This window comes from Acanthopagrus latus, chromosome 1 (genome assembly GCF_904848185.1).
Source record: "Acanthopagrus latus isolate v.2019 chromosome 1, fAcaLat1.1, whole genome shotgun sequence".
NCBI lineage: Eukaryota > Metazoa > Chordata > Actinopteri > Spariformes > Sparidae > Acanthopagrus > Acanthopagrus latus.
Window position 1 is genome coordinate 3,461,910 of NC_051039.1, and position 18,116 is coordinate 3,480,025.

Here is an 18,116-nt window from a genome sequence, read left to right on the forward strand (position 1 = left end):
CGTTTGCCGCTACTTTACTTGCTTGGTATGTGATGTGACAGGTCCAGTAGCAGCGAGCTGAAGTGGTGCATATCGCCACCTACTGGTGGTGCAGTCGGACATCCTGCTGTCAATAAATGGATTCTCCCCTGGTGTTTGTACACTGGGACGATGACAAGAGTCCAGTTTAACGCCCTTATGGAGCTGTGACTGTAGCTGGTCACTTCTGTTGTGTGGGATCGTGGGAGTTGTTGTCTTTAGTGTTAACCAGCAACCATTGCTGATATACATCTGATGTTCACAGACGAGGTGACGTTTTAAAGTTTTATTCACGTCACGTTTGGGCACCTGTGCCGACTTCCTTCCTCACTCCCTGATGTATCAGCCGATCTAACGATGATCCCTGGGTTTTTCAAATTGCTGGAAACATTTGGGATGACTTAAGAAAACCGCTCAACAAAAATGTCTATCAAATGATTATTTGTCTTTAAAATCGTAGCAGTTTCATACAGATGTTTTACGTATTATATCTATAAAACTGGCCCATTGGTTTAGAACTGACAGAGTGGACTCAGGGTGAAGTCTTGATCTGGATAAAGACCAGTGGAAACCGCAGAGAGGACTCCTTCAGTGTGTGTGTGTGTGTGTGTGTGTGTGTGTGTGTGTGTGTGTGTGTGTGTGTGTGTGTGTGTGTGTTTGGTGAGAGTGACGTTTATAACTGGCTGTGAATTTTCACAGGACAGGAAGGGAGGAGGTGGAGTGAAGGAGGAGAAGAGGGGAGGAAACAGGATGAAGACAGGAAGGCAGGAGTTGGACAGGACAGGGTGGGATTGAGAACAAACCCCCTCAGGATCGAGACAAATGGGTGGGACAGGAAGGAGAACACGCAGACTGGAGCTGGAGGATTTGCTGAGCATGCATCTTTGTTTTTTTTTTTGTTTTGTTTTTTTTCCCTGCAGCAACACCCTTCATTGATCCACTCAGTCCATCCGTGTCTGTGTGGATCCTTTGCTAATTCATTTTTAATGAGAGCTTGATGTCGTCCAGAAGGTCTGTTTTAAGAAGTCCATGAATCTTTTAACGGCTCATTAAAAGCTAAATAATGTGGAAGTGGTGTAATTTTAAGATGATATCAAGGTTTTTATTATTACATGTTGGTCGGCCCGAGTGTTTGTGTAACCACTTAAAGTGAAACTCTCACCAAAATGTAATTTAGAATTTTTTTTAAATTAATGTATATGAGTCAAACCTTTGTGTAAAAGCATAGATATGATGAAACAGGCACTTTTAAGATTTACCGTATTGTCATTTTCAGGTCAAAATCATCAAAATCTCTATTTTCAAAACACTGTGAAGACTCGACACAACATGACACTTTGCTGGTAGCATCACCAGGGTCTCTACACATGAACGCCAGCGTTGAGAACATTGTTTGTGGACACAGAGTCACTAAAAAGAAAGTTTTTGAACAGCTCATGTTAGCAGTAGCTTGTTCCACTCACCGCCGTCCTGCCAGTGGAGAAGAAGGTGGAATGCTCCTAAAGCTTAGTTCCATATAAATGCGGATAATTATAATAATGACCCAAAAACGAAAATATGGTAAATCTTAAAAGTGGCTCTTGCTGCGTAATGATGCTTTTACACAACGGTTTGACTCATATACATTCACAAAAAGACCCTAGGTTGCATTTTGGCAAGAGTTTCACTTTAATCACCTGTTTAACACCCCCACTACAATATGCATCAGTAATTAGATTAGATTTCATGATCACCAGACTTCACTCACACAGAAACACTTGAACAGTCCAAGCTAAAGTTTGATTAAAGCCTGTGGTCGATGCCCTGCTGAGCGTGAGCAACAGAGAGCATCTGTAATAGAAGAAGCTCACATATCTCACACCAACATCATAAATCTAACACTTTCTTTCCCCTCTTTTTTCTCTCAAGTGCAAACCGGAGTGGGCTCGTCTCAACCATTACATGTGTTACACAGAGGATCAGAGGATTCTGCACATTAGAGGGCAGGAAATTAATAACATCGTGTTCGTTTATCCAGACAGCGATCCGTTCCGTGTGCTCGTTGGAATACAAAACAGCTTTTTTCACTGATAAATATTAAAGGGGATCTTTTTAATGTTCTGTTCACAGAAGAAAACAGACAAAACACACAGTGGCATGAAGTCATAATTTAATATTTTTCTCTAGATCACGACTTGATAATGTATTTCATAGACCAAAGGAGCTTTTACATCCAGCTATTCCTACTCAAGGGTTTATGTGGAATAGATTCATTGTGAGGTTTGTTAGTGTTACGTGATGTAACAGCTGTGTGTCTCTGTGTTGTCTCTGGAAAATCAATAAATATGAATTCAAAACACATCAGGGTCTATGATGTGTCTGCACAGATCTTAATGTGTGTGTCACACATTTTTTTTAGATTGTGTATTTGTGTATCAGGCCCCAACATGTCAGTGTCTTCTTCATGAGATGGTTCATTTATTAAATTCAACATGTTTGTTTTTTTGGGGGGAAAGCATCTCCATGACTGTTTTTTGTTATCTACAAGAAGTTATTCATACGTTCTTGGTCTCAGGAAGACAGAGATGACCTGCAGCTCGTGTTGATTATGCAGAAAGCTCGGAGGTTGAAACCTTTTGTGGTGTTTCTGTTGTGAGTAATTGAATAATTACAAGTCAGCACTGACAACATTCCAGCTTTGCTGCCTGACTCGCCCGACTTGTTACCCTCAGATTTCTATCATTTCCTCAAAATGAATTAAGATCTCAGCGGCTGTGATTTTGACAGTTGCGATGGCGTTTTTCACCGCTCTGGAACGCTTTCTGAAGGCTGGAGATGCCAGAAAAAAAGGGATTTGTATGCTCCTTCAGGATGTAGGAGGGGGATTATGTAGAAAAATAAATGTGCTGTGCCTTAAAACATGAGCAAATAGTTAAAAAAGTGCATCGAGTTTCTGCTCAAAGCTGTTGAATGACTCAAAATAACAGCCGGCTATATTTAACATGGTACTAGTGTGATGAGTCACGATGTATTAATGGGGAAAATGTTCCAAACCCTTGCACAGATTTTTATAATGTGACTCTGATATAAAGTTTAACTTCTCCCACTTTAATAAAAACACACAGTTAACTATTCATTATTGCATTCAGAGGCACATGGAGGCCGACTGATTCGCTCGCCGTGTGGCCCCACATCCCATCTTTCCAATGGAAAAGCACCCTCGGGGCCACCGTATCATGTTTTACTGCACATTTGTCCACCGCAGGGGATTACTTTATCATATTTTACCCACCACAGGGACATTTAAAAGGGCTTAGATGTCATGAAATTGTACTGCAGATGTGCAATTGACATCTGTAGGCTGTAGACGACCTACTCTGGAGGAAGACGTTCTCCCGCGTAGACCACTGTGTCCACCTTTTTAAACAGCCTGTCTTGTAAATATTTGGACGTGGTGTATACAAAGAGTTAAACGCAGCTCATAGTTTTGTGTCTGTGTCACAATTCCTGCCATGTACTGCAGACGCAGCCAGCCATTGCATCACTGCATGGACGTTACCACGGCAACTAATCCTATACAGATGTGTGGTGACTCCTCTCTTTTTTTCTCTCACTTCTTTTTGTTGTTCAGCTGAATCTTTCATTTTAACCATCTTCACCAGCCTGGTATAGAAACTGTTGTTTCTCATGATTTTTTTTTCTTTTGGCTTGATTGATGATGACATTTTTTAGCTTTTTTCTCCAACTTTTACAAGCTGGAAAATGGAAAAAAAAAAGAAAGGACATTCAATTGGATAATAAATTGTGATGGTACATGGTGTTGATTTGCATCGTTCAAGTGTAATAAATAACCATAATTGTGTTAAAATGTGATGAAATAGCTGAATAACTGCACAACTGACTCAGACTGATAAGTGCCATTGGAGACTGGCCTGCGAAGTGCGCATGCGCGAGGGGAGGAAAGCGGAAGAAGGCATCATGTCGATAGAAGACCCATTTTTCGTCGTGAAGGGGTAAGAAATGAACAAATTAAGACCTAAAACTCGGCGTTACATCAAGCTAAGTCAAGAAACTACACGTAGAATAGCAGAACTGGACAACGAGTTGGTGTTTTTGCCCCTCAGGACAAAGTTACCAAAGCGAAGTTAGCCAAACGGCTGTTAGCTGTGGCTAACTAGCATCAGCGCTGCTAGCTTACGTGGTGGTCAGTGTGTTGACGTTTGTTTTCAAGGCTAACAAGACTAAATAAATCCGTGTTGTTTGTGTTTGTTTCATCTGGCCTTCACTGCACACAGCTGGGGAGCTTCGGGACTCTGTTGTCAGGCAGTTTACGAGCCGCTGTGAAGTTAATAGAGGGATGCGAAATGTAGCTCCTGTGTTTGTTTTGGTTAAAACGAGGCGTAGCTGCGGGTGTTTGGGCTTGAAAAACAGCCAGGTGTCTCAAGGGTGAAGCCAGTTAGCTAACACTTTCTGTGCTGGTAATGTTGTCTTCGCCGTGCTTGTGTATTCAGGGAGGTGCAGAAGGCCCTTTCTCGTGCCCGGAGCCTGTTTGATAGATGGGAGGAGCTGCTGCAGGATGGGACACAGGTGAGCTGCCCTACACCTCCACAACAAGATCACTGCACAGATCACTGTTCTGACACTTCATGGACCCAAGAGAGTTACATTTGGATGGATATTGTACCCAAGTATGTCTTTACACGTTACACACACAAGAAAACCAAAGGGTAGGATCTAAAGCTCAGGTCTACAGTGGCCTAGAAAGCTCAACTCTCATTCAGTAAACTTGGAAATTATAGAAAAGTGAAACTCGAAAGAATAACAAGACGACCTTTGACAGCACACATGTGTCACTAAAATCAATATTTATACACCCTACATTCACAATCACATTGCCTCAGTGGGCTTTACAGTCCGTACAGTGACATCCTCTGGTCTCAGACCCAAATTGAGAAAAATACACCTTTTTAAAAACGGTAAAAAAGATGGCACAAACATCAGGAAGAGCTACAGAGGAGGGATCTGTCTCCCAGGACAGACAAACATGCAGAAGATGTTTCAAAATTGCATTGACAGAATAATACAGGAACACATGATGCAAATGCAGAATCATGAGAAATTGTTCACAACACAAAACAAAGTTTCTGTGAGACACTATAAACTCTTGAACACAACTTGTCAGACGTGCAGGCAATTGTGTGAATAGTCTTTACTGTAGATTTGAAAAGTCTTGATTACTTATTTCCTGCATTCTTGTAGATATCCATTATATAGAAAGTATATTTACCTTCTGCTAATTCATGTGTGCGTCAGTTTTAATATCCTTCAGAAACATTTATTTTTGTCGTAACTTGTTTCTGTTTTGTTCTGTGCCGCCTGCTGCATTTTCTGTTTTTGCTTATTTTTGATGAATTTGCAGTGCGTTTCTTTGTAAGACTGTCAAACGTTTTATTTATTGTGTATTTAATTTGCACTTCTTATGTCTACTTTCATGTACACCAATTTCTCAAAATGCAAAGCTTTGAGGCCTGTAGCAACCAAGTAGGTCAGCCTCGGCGTAAACAATCAGCACACGGTCTGATCACAAGTGGGGAAACTTCTAAATTTAGTTGTTAATTCATTTAAAATGCACTTTGGACTCACTGGGATTATGATTTTTAAACTACGCTCAGAGGTATTCAGGGATTAAAATGCAAATGCTTCTGTTAATGGAGGGAAAGACTGTCGAGGCAACTGTGTATAATGTACATTACAATAAATCTCTGAAACTCAAACAGCCTTTTAAACAAATATATATCAGCAACCTGCTCAGTGAAAGCTTTCTCTATTCCACACGTGTTTCTGGTAAATGAAGCAGGTGTTTATCAGCCAGTGATCACTTTGTGATGAACTGGTATGTGGAGAAAGGAGTGGACACTCTTATCTGCATTTGTTAAGATTCAAATCTGTTTTTGAATTTCAATCCCAACTAAAAACCTACAGGAATGAATGTTTATTGTATTGTGGCATAGACAGGAAAATGATGTAAAAGAGTAAAAGTTTCAGATTTGTAGTGCTGTCGGACTCCTACAATTATCGTCACCACTATTTAAAACAGATGGAATAGTTTAATGAGGTACTGAATAATTTCCTACAACGTCTGTTTTTAATTTAGTTATCCGTCCTCGTGGAACTAACCAATTTTTTGAGGCTGCTGCTTGTGTTCATTATTGGATGAGAATCCAGTATTCCTGGAATACAACAGTGTGCTTTGTCAACAAATCAGCCTCGTTAAATCAATGTTTTATAAACCGTTTAGTTGTTGTCCATTTATTCCTCACTACAGACTCTGTGTCTGACATCGCCTGACATCATCTGGACGTCAGGACTTTGTTTGCTGTGCTCATCGTCTGGTTTCAGACCTTTACCTCCCACGTGCCAAATTTTCAGTGAGCGCGAAGTTGTAGAGTTTTGTAGTGGGAGTGAAAAGCTGCTCGCACAGAGTCTGAGTACAATGTTTATATCGTATCTGTGGTGAGTGAGTGTCTGTTGATCGCTGTGTTCCCAGGTGAGTCGTGACGAGCTGGACTGGAGTACCAATGAACTGAGGAACTGTCTGAGGGCCATAGACTGGGACCTGGAGGACCTCAGTGAGACCATCAGTATCCTTTTAACAGAAGCAAAATCTCTTTCTCCTCATCCTCACGGCTCGCGTCTTCACATGACCGTCAGTATTTTTATTACAAACAGATCCTTTGTTTCCTGCTCACATACTCTCGTCGTTGTCTTTCCACTCACTCAGGAGGAGATTTGTTAACCTTCTGAAGACCAGAGACAAAGAAATTGTTTTTTAGAGAGCAGAGTCTTCAGGCAGGAAGAGGGAACACGACCTGCGTCCATTCAATGATTGAACCTCTTATTGTGACTCATGTCTGTGGTTATTATATTTTTCACTAACAAATGAAACTGGCTCACCAGGGTTTTAATAAAAGATTGAATTTAGTGGATCAAGGTGCCTTGAGTAGTGAAAATTTAAAATGTTCCTCACGACTTCAAATGACGGGAAGTTATTTTACACGACAGTGTCCTGATAAACTTTCTCTTCCTTTTTATTAGTATTTTATTTCTAAAACCTCCTGAAATCCTGTAAGTATTTCTCTATGGATCCATTAAAGATGGTGTGAAAGTGCCCCAGAGTTTCTAACAGTAAGCACAGATCAGTCGGACGGGTTTTTGTGTCCGTTGGGTCTTTAACCGGCTCAGATATCGTGGAGTCGAACCCGGGGAAGTTCAAACTGGGCGACAATGAGCTTCAGGAGAGGAGAGACTTTGTGGAGCGAACCAGGAAATCTGTCCAGGTAAACTCAACCACGACTATATTATTTCTTTAAAGACGTGTTCTGTTTTCGTTCTCATAGATCTGGATGTCAAATCCTTCAGTGTTTACTTGTGTAGATGAAATTATTTGCCACATTCTGTTTAAAACCACAAAAACAACTCAACTGAAACAGCCTCTTAACTATTTTTGAAACTGGGACATTGACAGTAAACATGTCAAATTTTAAGTATAGTCACTTACGTAGGTTACGTGTTTGTCACCTGTGTGGAAAGTCCCCAGACTTCCGTAACTAGATTGTTGTATTCTGTTAGTTATAACAGACATCTTATTAGTTACAAACGCCGTCGTTGACAAATTCCTGATTATTTTAGCACTTGTTGTAAATTCGACAAACGTTATACACAGAATGATTTCCATCTTTGTGTAATAAACATCATGTCTGTTTGTTCGACTGTACACCGGTGATCGTGGAGTTATGGTCACATGTCCAGATGCATGTTATGGCCAGGTGTCTTTTAGTAAATTTTTACATAATATCCAACCTTTTTGGGGAATCAGGGTTGTGAATTGATAGATAATCAAGTGCAGAAATGCCGAGGAGACTGTATGTTTGTGCCAGTTTAGAAACAGTGTTTAATATTTTGATCCTAATTGTTTAATTAAAAGATGGTCTGTTTTCTTCAGATACCACCTGATGTATCGTCAACACAGATCATGTGTGTTTTGTTTGGAGAGGTGTTAGCGGTGGTTACCAGCGGTCATGCTGGAGCACAGACAGTTACACAAACATTGCCTGCGAGGCCTCTGTTCTGTTTTGGCAACTGAAGTGTTTCTAATAAAGCTCACAGACTGAGCAGGTCGGACGGAGTCAAACATCCGTCATTCAGCAGCTCCCACAACTAAAGCACAGGGAAGCTTGTGTGTGTTTTCACCGAGTTTTATCGTAAAAGAGATGCGATATCGATTATCCGTCAGAGCCTGTCTGCCTGTTCACCTGCACCGCAGCTGCTCAGCTCCGGACTGAATTGAATCGAGGACCACGCTTGTTGGCACAGTGGAAAATGTGAGTCAGGTAGCAGCAGACGAGTCTTGCAGGCAAAGGTACCGTCTTTAAATAGACCTGAAGAGAACTGAGTCATCTGAGCCAAAGAAAGGAGCTGTACTGAGGGGGAACACAAGTGCTTCTGACATTTTGATTCGCCCGGCTGCCGAGCAGAACATCTCGTTAATGATGCTGTCCGCGCCGAGCCGGGCTTTTAGAGTCATCTCTGCTACAGTTGTGAAACATTGTGGGAGAGTGTTGTCAAGTGTTGTTGTGTTTTGTGTGTGTCTGTGTGTGTGCAGGAGATGAAGGATCAGTTGTCCAGCCCGTCTGCTGTGGCCCAGGCAGAGAAGAAGAACAGACAGGTGGGTGTGGACGCTAAAACACACGATGAGCACGTGAACATTATGAACACGTTACTGGATGAAGTGTAATGAACCACAGATGCTGAATGGACTGAATGATGTGTGAGGTCGTCAGCAGTGAGGGGTGATGAAGGTTTGAAGGTTCACAGCTTCAAACTCAGCGAACACAGTGACATCTGGTGGCTTTTAAAATTCACAGCAGCCCTCCGAGACTCGGGCCGATGTTTCCCTCTTCACACCAGACAGAAGACCCGCTAACAGCTGCTAACATCTGGCTTTTTACCTCAGTGGGAAAGGGTACAGTCAGCTTTTATTCATAGGTCAGATGACTGCTGTAGTTGTATTCATTCAGCTTCACGGGTGTGACGCTATGACGCACGTTAAAGTCGATGATGCTGTTGTGTAGTTTTCCATTTGTCTCATTTCAAACTGTGGTTGCACATCGTTTAGTCAGCGCTGCGTTTGAAAGAGAAACAAGATATTTAAAAACGATCTTGAACACACAAGAAACAAACACAACAAAGGTGAAACTGTCTCCTGCAATTGGAACACAGTCAACGTCCATATTAACAGTTAATCCTCAATAGAAAATGTTCACGTACGCACTGATTTTGGTGTAAAAATTCATTTTGAGTCGCGTATGTTTGCAACAAAAGCCCAAGAAACCTGCGTGTTAAATCTGATGGATGATTTTACTCAAATGTTGTGCATTAAATTTAGATGTTATTGTGCAATATGTTAAGTTTATACTAAGTTAATTCTGAATCAGTTTAACCAGAGCGCCGCTTTGGGTTTTTAAACTTCATGGTTGGTTTTTATGTGACGCCAGAATCATTATTCAGTTCTTGGTATCATGATGAAGTGTTTTATAAATGTTGCTTATATTTATGTCCTTTCTTGTGTCTTGTGTGTGTGTTTCTCTCGTCCAGGCTCTGCTGACGTCTTCAGGCCAGGACAGGTCAACAGGACTCGAGGCTCACATGGTGTCTGCAAACTCCAGATACATCGAGGAGCAACAGGAACAGCAGCAGGTAGAAATATACAAGGAAGAGGAAAGGAAGGGAAGGGAAGGAAGAAGTCTTGGTCATCAGTCACTCAGTAGCCATTTTAACTTGAGTTCAGTGTGACTTTAAGAAGCTTAAAAAGATGTTGTGATGTTTGTTTTTTACGAGGTTACGTTAACAGACGAGGAGACGTTTTTAATCAAAGCGCCACGTTCCATGAATACAAGACGAGCGCAGGACTCCCGCTGCAGCGCTTTAATAAAGACAAGGAGATCCTTATCTGCTTTACGAAGCTTCACGCTGTGAATGAAAATGAAATCTTCGTGTAAAAAAAGGTTATTTTCAGAGTACGAGCTGTCGGGTTTTCTGCTTCCTGTGGTGTCGGATGATGAAACTGTTTCTTCACACATCCTGTGTCAGGTCATCGGCTTCTTTTAGTAGGAAGTGAATGGAAAAAAAAAACGTGCTCGTTCACACCTTTTGATTAGCGATGGAGGATGTTGCTCCTGTGGAGTTTCACCAGATCTTCCAACTGGATTTGAGTCTCTTTTGGGCAAATTATGACATGATTTGTGATCAATAAACAGGCAAAATCAAAGGAGTAACAATTTTATATTTTTAGGAAAATGATTGAGGATGAACATTAACTTTGTGTGTGTGTGTGTGTGTGTGTAGCTGATCATGCAGGAGCAGGACGAGCAGCTGGAGTTGGTGTCGGGCAGCATCAGAGTCCTCAAAGACATGTCGGGACGCATCGGGGACGAGCTGGACGAGCAGGCTGTGTGAGTGTGGACGACGATTTGTTTCAACTTCTTTCACTCCACAGATTGATAGTCGAGTGAAATAAGACGACACAAAGTTCAGATGTCGTCCGGGTGACTGCGGAGGATGTCGGGAACTTAAATACAGCCGTTATTTCTCAGGCCAAGACAGAGAGCACTTGACTAATTGATGAGTCAATAGACAAAAGAAAACTGATTTTATAATTAACTCCTTAAGTTGTTCCGCCTCTTAATTGTGAGAATCTGCGGCTTTTCTTTGTCTTACGTGACAGTAAAGTGAAAATCTTTGTTTGGACAAAACAATCTATTTCAAGACGTTGCTTTGGGCTTCAGGAAATCTTATTCATGAAAAAATGCGATTAATTTCTCAATGATGAATCAATTTTTCAAGAAAACAACTGGCAGGTAAACTGAGAATGAAAACAAACGTCGTCTCTGACCATCAAATACAACACGGCCGTCACCTCAGCACAGAAAAACTAAACAAGATAAAATGTCAATTCTGGTCTTACGGCTGATTTGAGAGGAGAGTCGGGGGTTTTGTGTTAAATCAGATGATATTCGGGTGTTTTTTTTCTTCCTAGTTACACTTCGTCACAGTCTCACACCTCAACAGTTTTGTGACACACTGCGACTTTCTCAAGATGAGCAGTTATTTTTGAATTCGTGGCAAAATTCAAACGGAATCGAAATATGATTTGTCTCATTTCTTCACTATCCTACATATGTTTTCAAAAACAAGATCCCAACAGAAGAGGAAGGACTTTGCGTCGCTGCTCTCCTTTTTTATCAGAGGGAATTCTGGGAAATGTTAGGGCATCATTAACAGAAACAAAGTAGTCAGAGGGTTTGAATCCCTTTACTGCTCAGTGATAAGAGAGTTTGAGTATGACACGTGTTCGCAGCCAAAGAGTACGTTTGTTTATTTATTTATTTCTTTATTTTTAACGGCGGCTTAATTAAATACTGAATGTTTCTCCAGCCGACAACACGTGAGGTAGAACTGAGCATCCCGCCGCCGCCGCTGCCCTCCCACACACTTCTTCAGCTGCTCTTTTATTTGATCCGAGTTGGATTCCTCTGAATGTTTCCCGTGATTGTCCAGGATCGAGCCGTGTTGAGTCAACAGAAGGGTGATTAAAAACAAGTGCGGCGCTCGTCTTCAGGAGGCAGAGCGAGAGGATTATTTTTCTCTCTGCTCTCGTGTCAACAACACCGACTTAAACGCCCCCGATGGAAACTCGCGGGGCTCGGCGGGAGAAACGCAGCCGTCGAGGAACGCCAACTTTTAACCGCTTTTAATCATCAGCACACTGACTCGCAGGACGATATCTGCCGGTCCTGTCATCTTCAGAGCACTTCTGATTTTTAATGGCTCCTTCAGCTCCCCTGTAGCTCCACCCGCAGGACAGACATCACATTTTTTAAGCCCCACGGCTGCTTTAAGAAAAGCTAAATCGTCCGTATATCTCTTTCAACACGTACTTTAACAGTTGGGGATGAAAAAAAACACTGTGTGTCTGAATGATGAAGAAAAACAAACCTCTGAATAAAAAAATGGCAGGAACTCTTCAAGGACACAGAGTAAATTTCTTCCTGTCACGATATCCTGCAGCAATTAAAATGTCTGCAGCAGACAAGGACACTCGGACCTGATTACAGCGGCTGGTTTCAGAGGCTGAACGAGTGTTTTCTCAGGAGCGTTCGCTGCTTCTGCTGATGTTTGTTTGTCCTCCTGTTGTTCAGCATGTTGGGGGACTTTGGAGACGAGATGGACCAGACGTCGTCCCGCATGGACTCGGTCTTAAAGAAGCTGGAGAAGGTGTCTCACATGACCAGCAGTAAGTTAACACACACACACACAGAAACACTTCTGTAATCACTAATTTGTAATAATGAGAATCTGACTACTACTCAATCAGCCAGATGAGTCGTCAAAGCAATAAGAAGCAGGATTGTGTACAAAGGAACATTAAGTCTCACAACTGAGTTTGTTCAGGGAAAAAATGGTAGCAAATCTAAAACCAGTAACTTTGATGTGTCATGTTTCCACTGGTGGAATTAAACTGTTATCTATCAATCAATCAATCAATCAATCAATCAATCAATCAATCAATCAATCAATCAATCAGTCAGTCTTTTTTTATAGAGATCCGTTCAGACAAATCAAACTGCATCTCAAAGTTTTTAACAAGTGATTGAAAAAATACGGGATAGTAAGAAAACCAACGTTCAGTGACTCATCAACAGTGGTTGAAATAATAAAAGATAAATACAAGCAGTGAAAATAATGATGAATACAAAACATATATGTAGAATTGTATTAAAATAAGCTAAAAATAAACAAATAAAAAGCATAAAGTAAACAAAAATTACAGTTCCTCGCAGTAATATTGAAGGAAAACACAAAAAAGTTAATGTTTCCAAATGTGTCACCTGTTGTAGATACATTTCAGTTATTCCTATAACCAGGCTGAGCCTATTAAAAACAATTTATTATTACTTTAAGAGCTTTTTAAGCCCTCAAACACTACAGTATAATTCAAGTGTCCTCAAGGATTTCCAGCACCTGTACAAATCCTTTTAGATAATCACACAGAAACAGTTCAACATGTCTAATATCTCTTAATGAAGGTAACGTATATCATGGCGTTGATTAATCGAGCACATTGATTCTGCTCTGAGGTGTGTTTACAGGTATAATATCACTCTAGAGGCTGCAGCTGGTTAAAGTGATGAAAGTGATGAAAGAGGCACTTTTAAGATTTTCTGTATTCTCGTTTTCAGGTCAAACTCATTTTCAATGGGAGTGCTACGGGCACTTTTACCATAGCATCAAAATCTCTGTTTTTAAAACAGTAAGAAGTCTGGACACAACATGAAACTTTGCTGGTAGCATCACCAGGGTCTCTACACATGAACACCAGCACTGACAACATTGTTTGTGGACACAGAGTTACTAAAAAGAAAGTTTTTGAACAGCTCATGTTAGCAGTAGCTTGTTCCACTCGCCGCCGTCCTGCCAGTGGAGAAGAGTCGATCTCAGAATGAGACGTAACCTGGAGACAACACAAACACAATGTTCTCAGTGCTGGTGTTCATGTGTAGAGTCCCTGGTGATGCTACCAGCAAAGCTTTCGTTGTAATTATGCTTTTAAACGAAGGTTAGACTCGTATACATTGACAAAAAAAGCCGAGGTGAGAGTTTCACTTTAAGTTATCTTTTAACTTAGTAATATTGGGAATATTTAGCTTGACTCTGTAAAACTTTCAGCAAGAAATCACAAGACAGCAGATAAACATCTGCCAATATGTTGAACTGTTCCCTTTAAAACAGTTGGCACACTGTTGCCTGGAAACAACAATCAATACTTTAATAATAGTCGCTGATGTCAGCCTGTGTGTGTGTGTGTGTGTGTGTGTGTGTGTCTCAGGTCGCAGACAGTGGTGTGCCATCGGCGTGCTGGTCGCCATCATGATCGTCGTCCTCATCCTCTTCTTCGCCCTCTGATCGCAGTGACCTCTGACCTCCCGACTGAGCTCAGCGACTCCTCCCTGTTAGGACGGACAGACGGACGGATGGATTGATAGATAGATAGATGTCTGGATGGATGGACGGACAGATGAGAGGAGGAGGGACGCGTCTCTCCTCCTTCCCCCTCCCCCTTTCTTCACACTGAGGAGAAACTGGTGACCTGCAGAGAGGAGTCAGGATATAATCCTCCTCCTCTTCTCTGCTTTTAATCATTCAAGTGAGAAAAAAAAAACAAAAGAAAAAAGCAGGAGCTCAACACGCAGAAACCTCGGAGGTGTTACGGATTTCAAACTGGTGCATTTCGGTTATTGTTGGAGAAAACGGTACTGAGCGTGAGAGTCGGGACGGGAAGCTGCTGCTGTCAGGTTAAAAAAAAAAAAAAAAAAAAAAAAAAAGCAAATCAACTCCAGATCATTTCACGTGTGTCAGCGTCACGGCCTGTAATCCACACCCAGCCACAGCCAGAGAAACGTTTTCATGTTGATAAATCTCTGAATATTAAGTAACCTTCACTTTAAAGCTACAAAACAGTCTAATTTTGTCATCAGTCATGACTTTTGAGTGATGCTACGCTCCATGATAGTCATTACGTCTGCACCAGGTTCTCGTTCTGTGTGCAGGGAAACACTCTGGATTGTTTTGTAAATGGTTAAAAACCAGTAACGACCCTGCACAGAAGTGTCAGGAGGCTTTTAAATGGCTAAATCTCAGAGGAAGATAGCGTTGACGACTGCTAGCTTGTTTGTTTTCGTGCCGTTTCCCACCAGGTTGGTGTGGCGTGTGATGTCCAGCGTGCAGGTCGTCGGCTCGGAGGTGGTAGCTGCCCGATGTGACTCCACGATCAACCACAAACGTGTTGATAAGCTGTTTTGTAAGTAAATGCTTTCTAGAGGGAGGGAGAGAGTGTTTTTGTACAGAAAATGTAACACCTGATTTCCTGGCAGTTAGCAGCCAAAGAGTTGTTTCCAAAAAATGGATTTATTAGCAGTAAAATCAAGAGAAAAAAAAAAATGCAGTTATTTGTGTTTTTAAGCTTTCAGGAGCAGCGTGGGAGGGAGGGAGGGTTTTCAGTGTTGCCTTAAATATATTTTTATATTGTGAGAAGTGCAGTATGTTTCTGTGCCTACATGTGAATCAGGGAGGGGAAATGAACAACCGAGTACTAGTCATCGGTTCAATCAGGAGAACGTGTGGTTGAAGTCTGCAGGTTTATTTTTTCCAGTCGGGCGCGACAGCTGCTGATTCCACCGACGAGCTCGTCCTCTGAAGTCAAAACAAACACGTCGACTCATCCATCTCCGCTTCCAGACGCCTGTTTGGATGTTTTCTGAGCGGTTGTCATTTCCCTGCGCCTGATCGTGATGCGTCTCGGCGAGGTGAAGTCAGGTCTGCAGCCTCAGACGGCCGCCCTTCACGCCGCTGCAGGCAGTTGAGCACACGATTGGCTGAGGCCTTTGTTGCTCTCGCTGGGTGACGATGAGAGAGAAGCTCGGCTCCGAGCGAATGGCTTCGCCCGTCTTTATTGAAAAAGCTTTCGCTGATGAGAGGATGAACAGTTGCTGGGCAGGATGTCTCCACGCGCAGCCCAGCGTCGGGCTCGCGGCGCCCTCTGCTGGAGGCTGCGGCTCATGTGTCTTTCTTTGTGTCATGCCAGGTAACACTGCCCACGCCAGGGTGTGTGCCACTGCTGTACTGATGATATACAGTACACTATAACGCTTTAAACGTGTGTGTGTGTGTGTGTGTAAATGGACTTTTATTCCTGTATAAATCCAGATTCAAGCTTATTTTTTAATCCTGTGTGATCCAGATTTCCGTTCACGTTTGTGTTTTGTCTCCCAGCTACAGAGAAAAATAATGAATTCAGCAGCCAGATGAGATTTTTTTTTTTTCCAGAGAGTCAGAGGTCAGACGTCCAGGATGCTTCACTGCCTCTTTCTAATCCTATTCGCTCAGTAGTTCATCACGGATGCTTTTAATGTGCTTCTGCGTATGCGAGCCCTCGTTCCTTAAACGCTTCGGTGGGGAGAATTAACCGAATTTGTGGAAAAACGGCTGCGAGCATAAATGAAGTCGTGAGTCACTGTAAGACCTCAGGACAGCGTGTGAAGGTAAAGGCTTCTCGGAAAACACGTGACGAGGAGTTTACTGTTGTTCAGGCTGTTCGCTGCTTTTCTGTTTGGATCTGAAAACTGTAACATCGAGTGTTAGAAGCCATGTTTCCACCCGCAGGACGGATCAGGATCTCAGGTAATGAGCCTGCAGAAAGTCCTGGATTGTTGGGTCGTACTCTCCAAAAGTACGTTAACTGTGTGAGACTACGGCCTCCGTTTTAAATCAATCTGCAGGTCTGAGTGTTGCCACGATACTGGAATTTCTTGCTTTGATTACAGCAACTTGAAAAATGTCAATACCTTAAAATATATGTGATTAAATGGGGAAACATTGACAACGTTGGTGGGGCGTAAAATATCAAAAGTTAAGTTGTAAAGCTGGAATATACAAGTTAATTTCAGTATTTCTGACAACACTAGCGACACCAGACCAGTTTGTTTTCTTGCTCACTGTGATTTGATTCATCAGCCAGGAGTCGTAATTTAAAAACAACAGACTGGAGGAACCTTCAGTTTCTAGAAAAACACTTCCTGGGACTAAACAGTTTTGGGGACCGTTGGGTGGAAACGTGGCTTTTCTAAGGTGCTCCTTCTGTTTTTAACTCGATCTGGGTCTGAAGGAAGAATCATATGAAGGTTTCTAGACTTTGTTTTGTTCAATAGAAACTGAAATTTCAAACCTTTTCAGGAGCACATTTCAGAACTGGTTCCAAACTGTTAATGAAACTAAACTTCCCCCCTTTTTATTAATCGAAGTGCCACTGATCAGAGAGCAGCTTCTGGCCGGAGAGAGTTTTGTCCTTTTCGAATGTATCCTCTCTTATTCCTGAAAGACTTGTGTTATTGTGACGTGATATTAAAAGAAAGGGTTGCTTTTCATTTCGCCGCTCCACTATACGAGATATTTTAAGTATTTACTTTCACACACTACATGTTGAATGAAGGTCACGACGCTTCTGTTTGCTGCTTTGACGAAAACAAAACGTGAAAATCTGCGTAAAATGATTGTTTTCTTACTGGTTTGCCGGAGATTTATGAAACGGTTCAGTGAGGTTTTGAGTTTCATTAAACTTGTTCAACATGAAGCGACTGTGGCGATTTCTTTATTTTTTTTCCTTATGTTCAGCGCTGCTCTGGTTCCCTCGCTGTATGTTTTTATCTGAAGTCAGTATTTCTGGCTCCAGTTCGCTCTGTGATTTGTACTTTAGGTAAAAAGCTTTTCATCAAATTGCCGACGCCACAGGAGCGAGGTTTAATCGAGAGGCACTCTTCTAAAATGGAAACATCATCGCGTCCTATTCTGAGAGCGGGACCATCATGTGAAATTACATTTACTTTAGCTGTAATGAGCAGAACCGGGTCCCCGGTGGGTTCGTGAACCGAGCGGAGCTGCGAGAAAACACACGAGTCCCTTCAGACGAGCTGCAGACGTCCTGTTGAAAGTCGCTCAGTCAGCCGTCAGTGATGGACTCAACATCAACTCTCACACTGTTAGACAGATTCTATGAGGCTGATATTTTTAGATATATATTATATCTTTATGTCATATCCTCGTTCACTCAGGATGTGGCAACAAGGGACAGTCTGAGTATAGATGCTCTGTAGAAAACAATATGGACGATCCCACAAAGTGTGAAACAGGACGTCTGCAGTGTCACACTGACATTTTTTGCTCATTACGGCCTTTTGGAGAAACTTTTTACTTTGCCAGGATGAACAAAGGTAAGTGAGAAGTGTCGTCCCGTGCAGGATTTATGTGGGAATGTGATTTTATAAGTAAAAAGTGAAAGTTTTTTTTTTTACTGTTTCTCCTGATTTTTTTTTTTCACATTTTCACACAAAAACGAGAGAAAGAGATCACCAGAAAGAAACTAGGAAAAAAAACGGAACCAAAAAAATACAAAATTCTCAAGAAAAAACAAAAATCCTGAAAGAGATTTTCTGAAAAGAAATAAAGAA

The 18,116-nt window shown here is 41.8% G+C and overlaps 1 protein-coding gene across 4 annotated transcripts; it reads left to right on the forward strand.

The window, feature by feature from the left end:
- Nucleotides 1–3,921: 3,921 nt before the first annotated feature.
- On the forward strand, nucleotides 3,922–17,242 carry LOC119019670 (syntaxin-10). Of its 4 annotated transcripts, XR_005075122.1 has the most exons (11): nucleotides 3,922–4,010; nucleotides 4,509–4,584; nucleotides 6,545–6,638; nucleotides 7,240–7,334; nucleotides 8,660–8,722; nucleotides 9,652–9,753; nucleotides 10,402–10,508; nucleotides 12,255–12,349; nucleotides 13,943–14,408; nucleotides 14,811–14,914; nucleotides 15,266–17,242. XR_005075122.1 is itself a non-coding variant. In XM_037098467.1 (9 exons), the coding sequence occupies exons 1-9, from the start codon at nucleotides 3,943–3,945 to the stop codon at nucleotides 14,017–14,019; spliced, it is 777 nt and encodes a 258-aa protein (XP_036954362.1). In that variant the 5' UTR covers nucleotides 3,922–3,942; the 3' UTR covers nucleotides 14,020–17,242. The 4 variants fall into 4 exon arrangements, 1 of the variants encoding a protein (XP_036954362.1); XR_005075121.1 differs by having other exon boundaries at nucleotides 13,943–14,914; XR_005075120.1 differs by having other exon boundaries at nucleotides 14,811–17,242.
- Nucleotides 17,243–18,116: the final 874 nt, after the last annotated feature.

Excerpts from the sequence above, each read along its gene's own strand:
- LOC119019670 (XM_037098467.1), top strand. The coding sequence starts at position 3,943 with ATGCGCGAGGGGAGGAAAGCGGAAGAAGGCATCATGTCGATAGAAGAC. Across the intron at positions 7,335-8,659 it reads GAACCAGGAAATCTGTCCAG|GAGATGAAGGATCAGTTGTC; the intron begins GTAAACTCAACC and ends GTGTGTGTGCAG. Across the intron at positions 8,723-9,651 it reads CAGAGAAGAAGAACAGACAG|GCTCTGCTGACGTCTTCAGG; the intron begins GTGGGTGTGGAC and ends TCTCTCGTCCAG.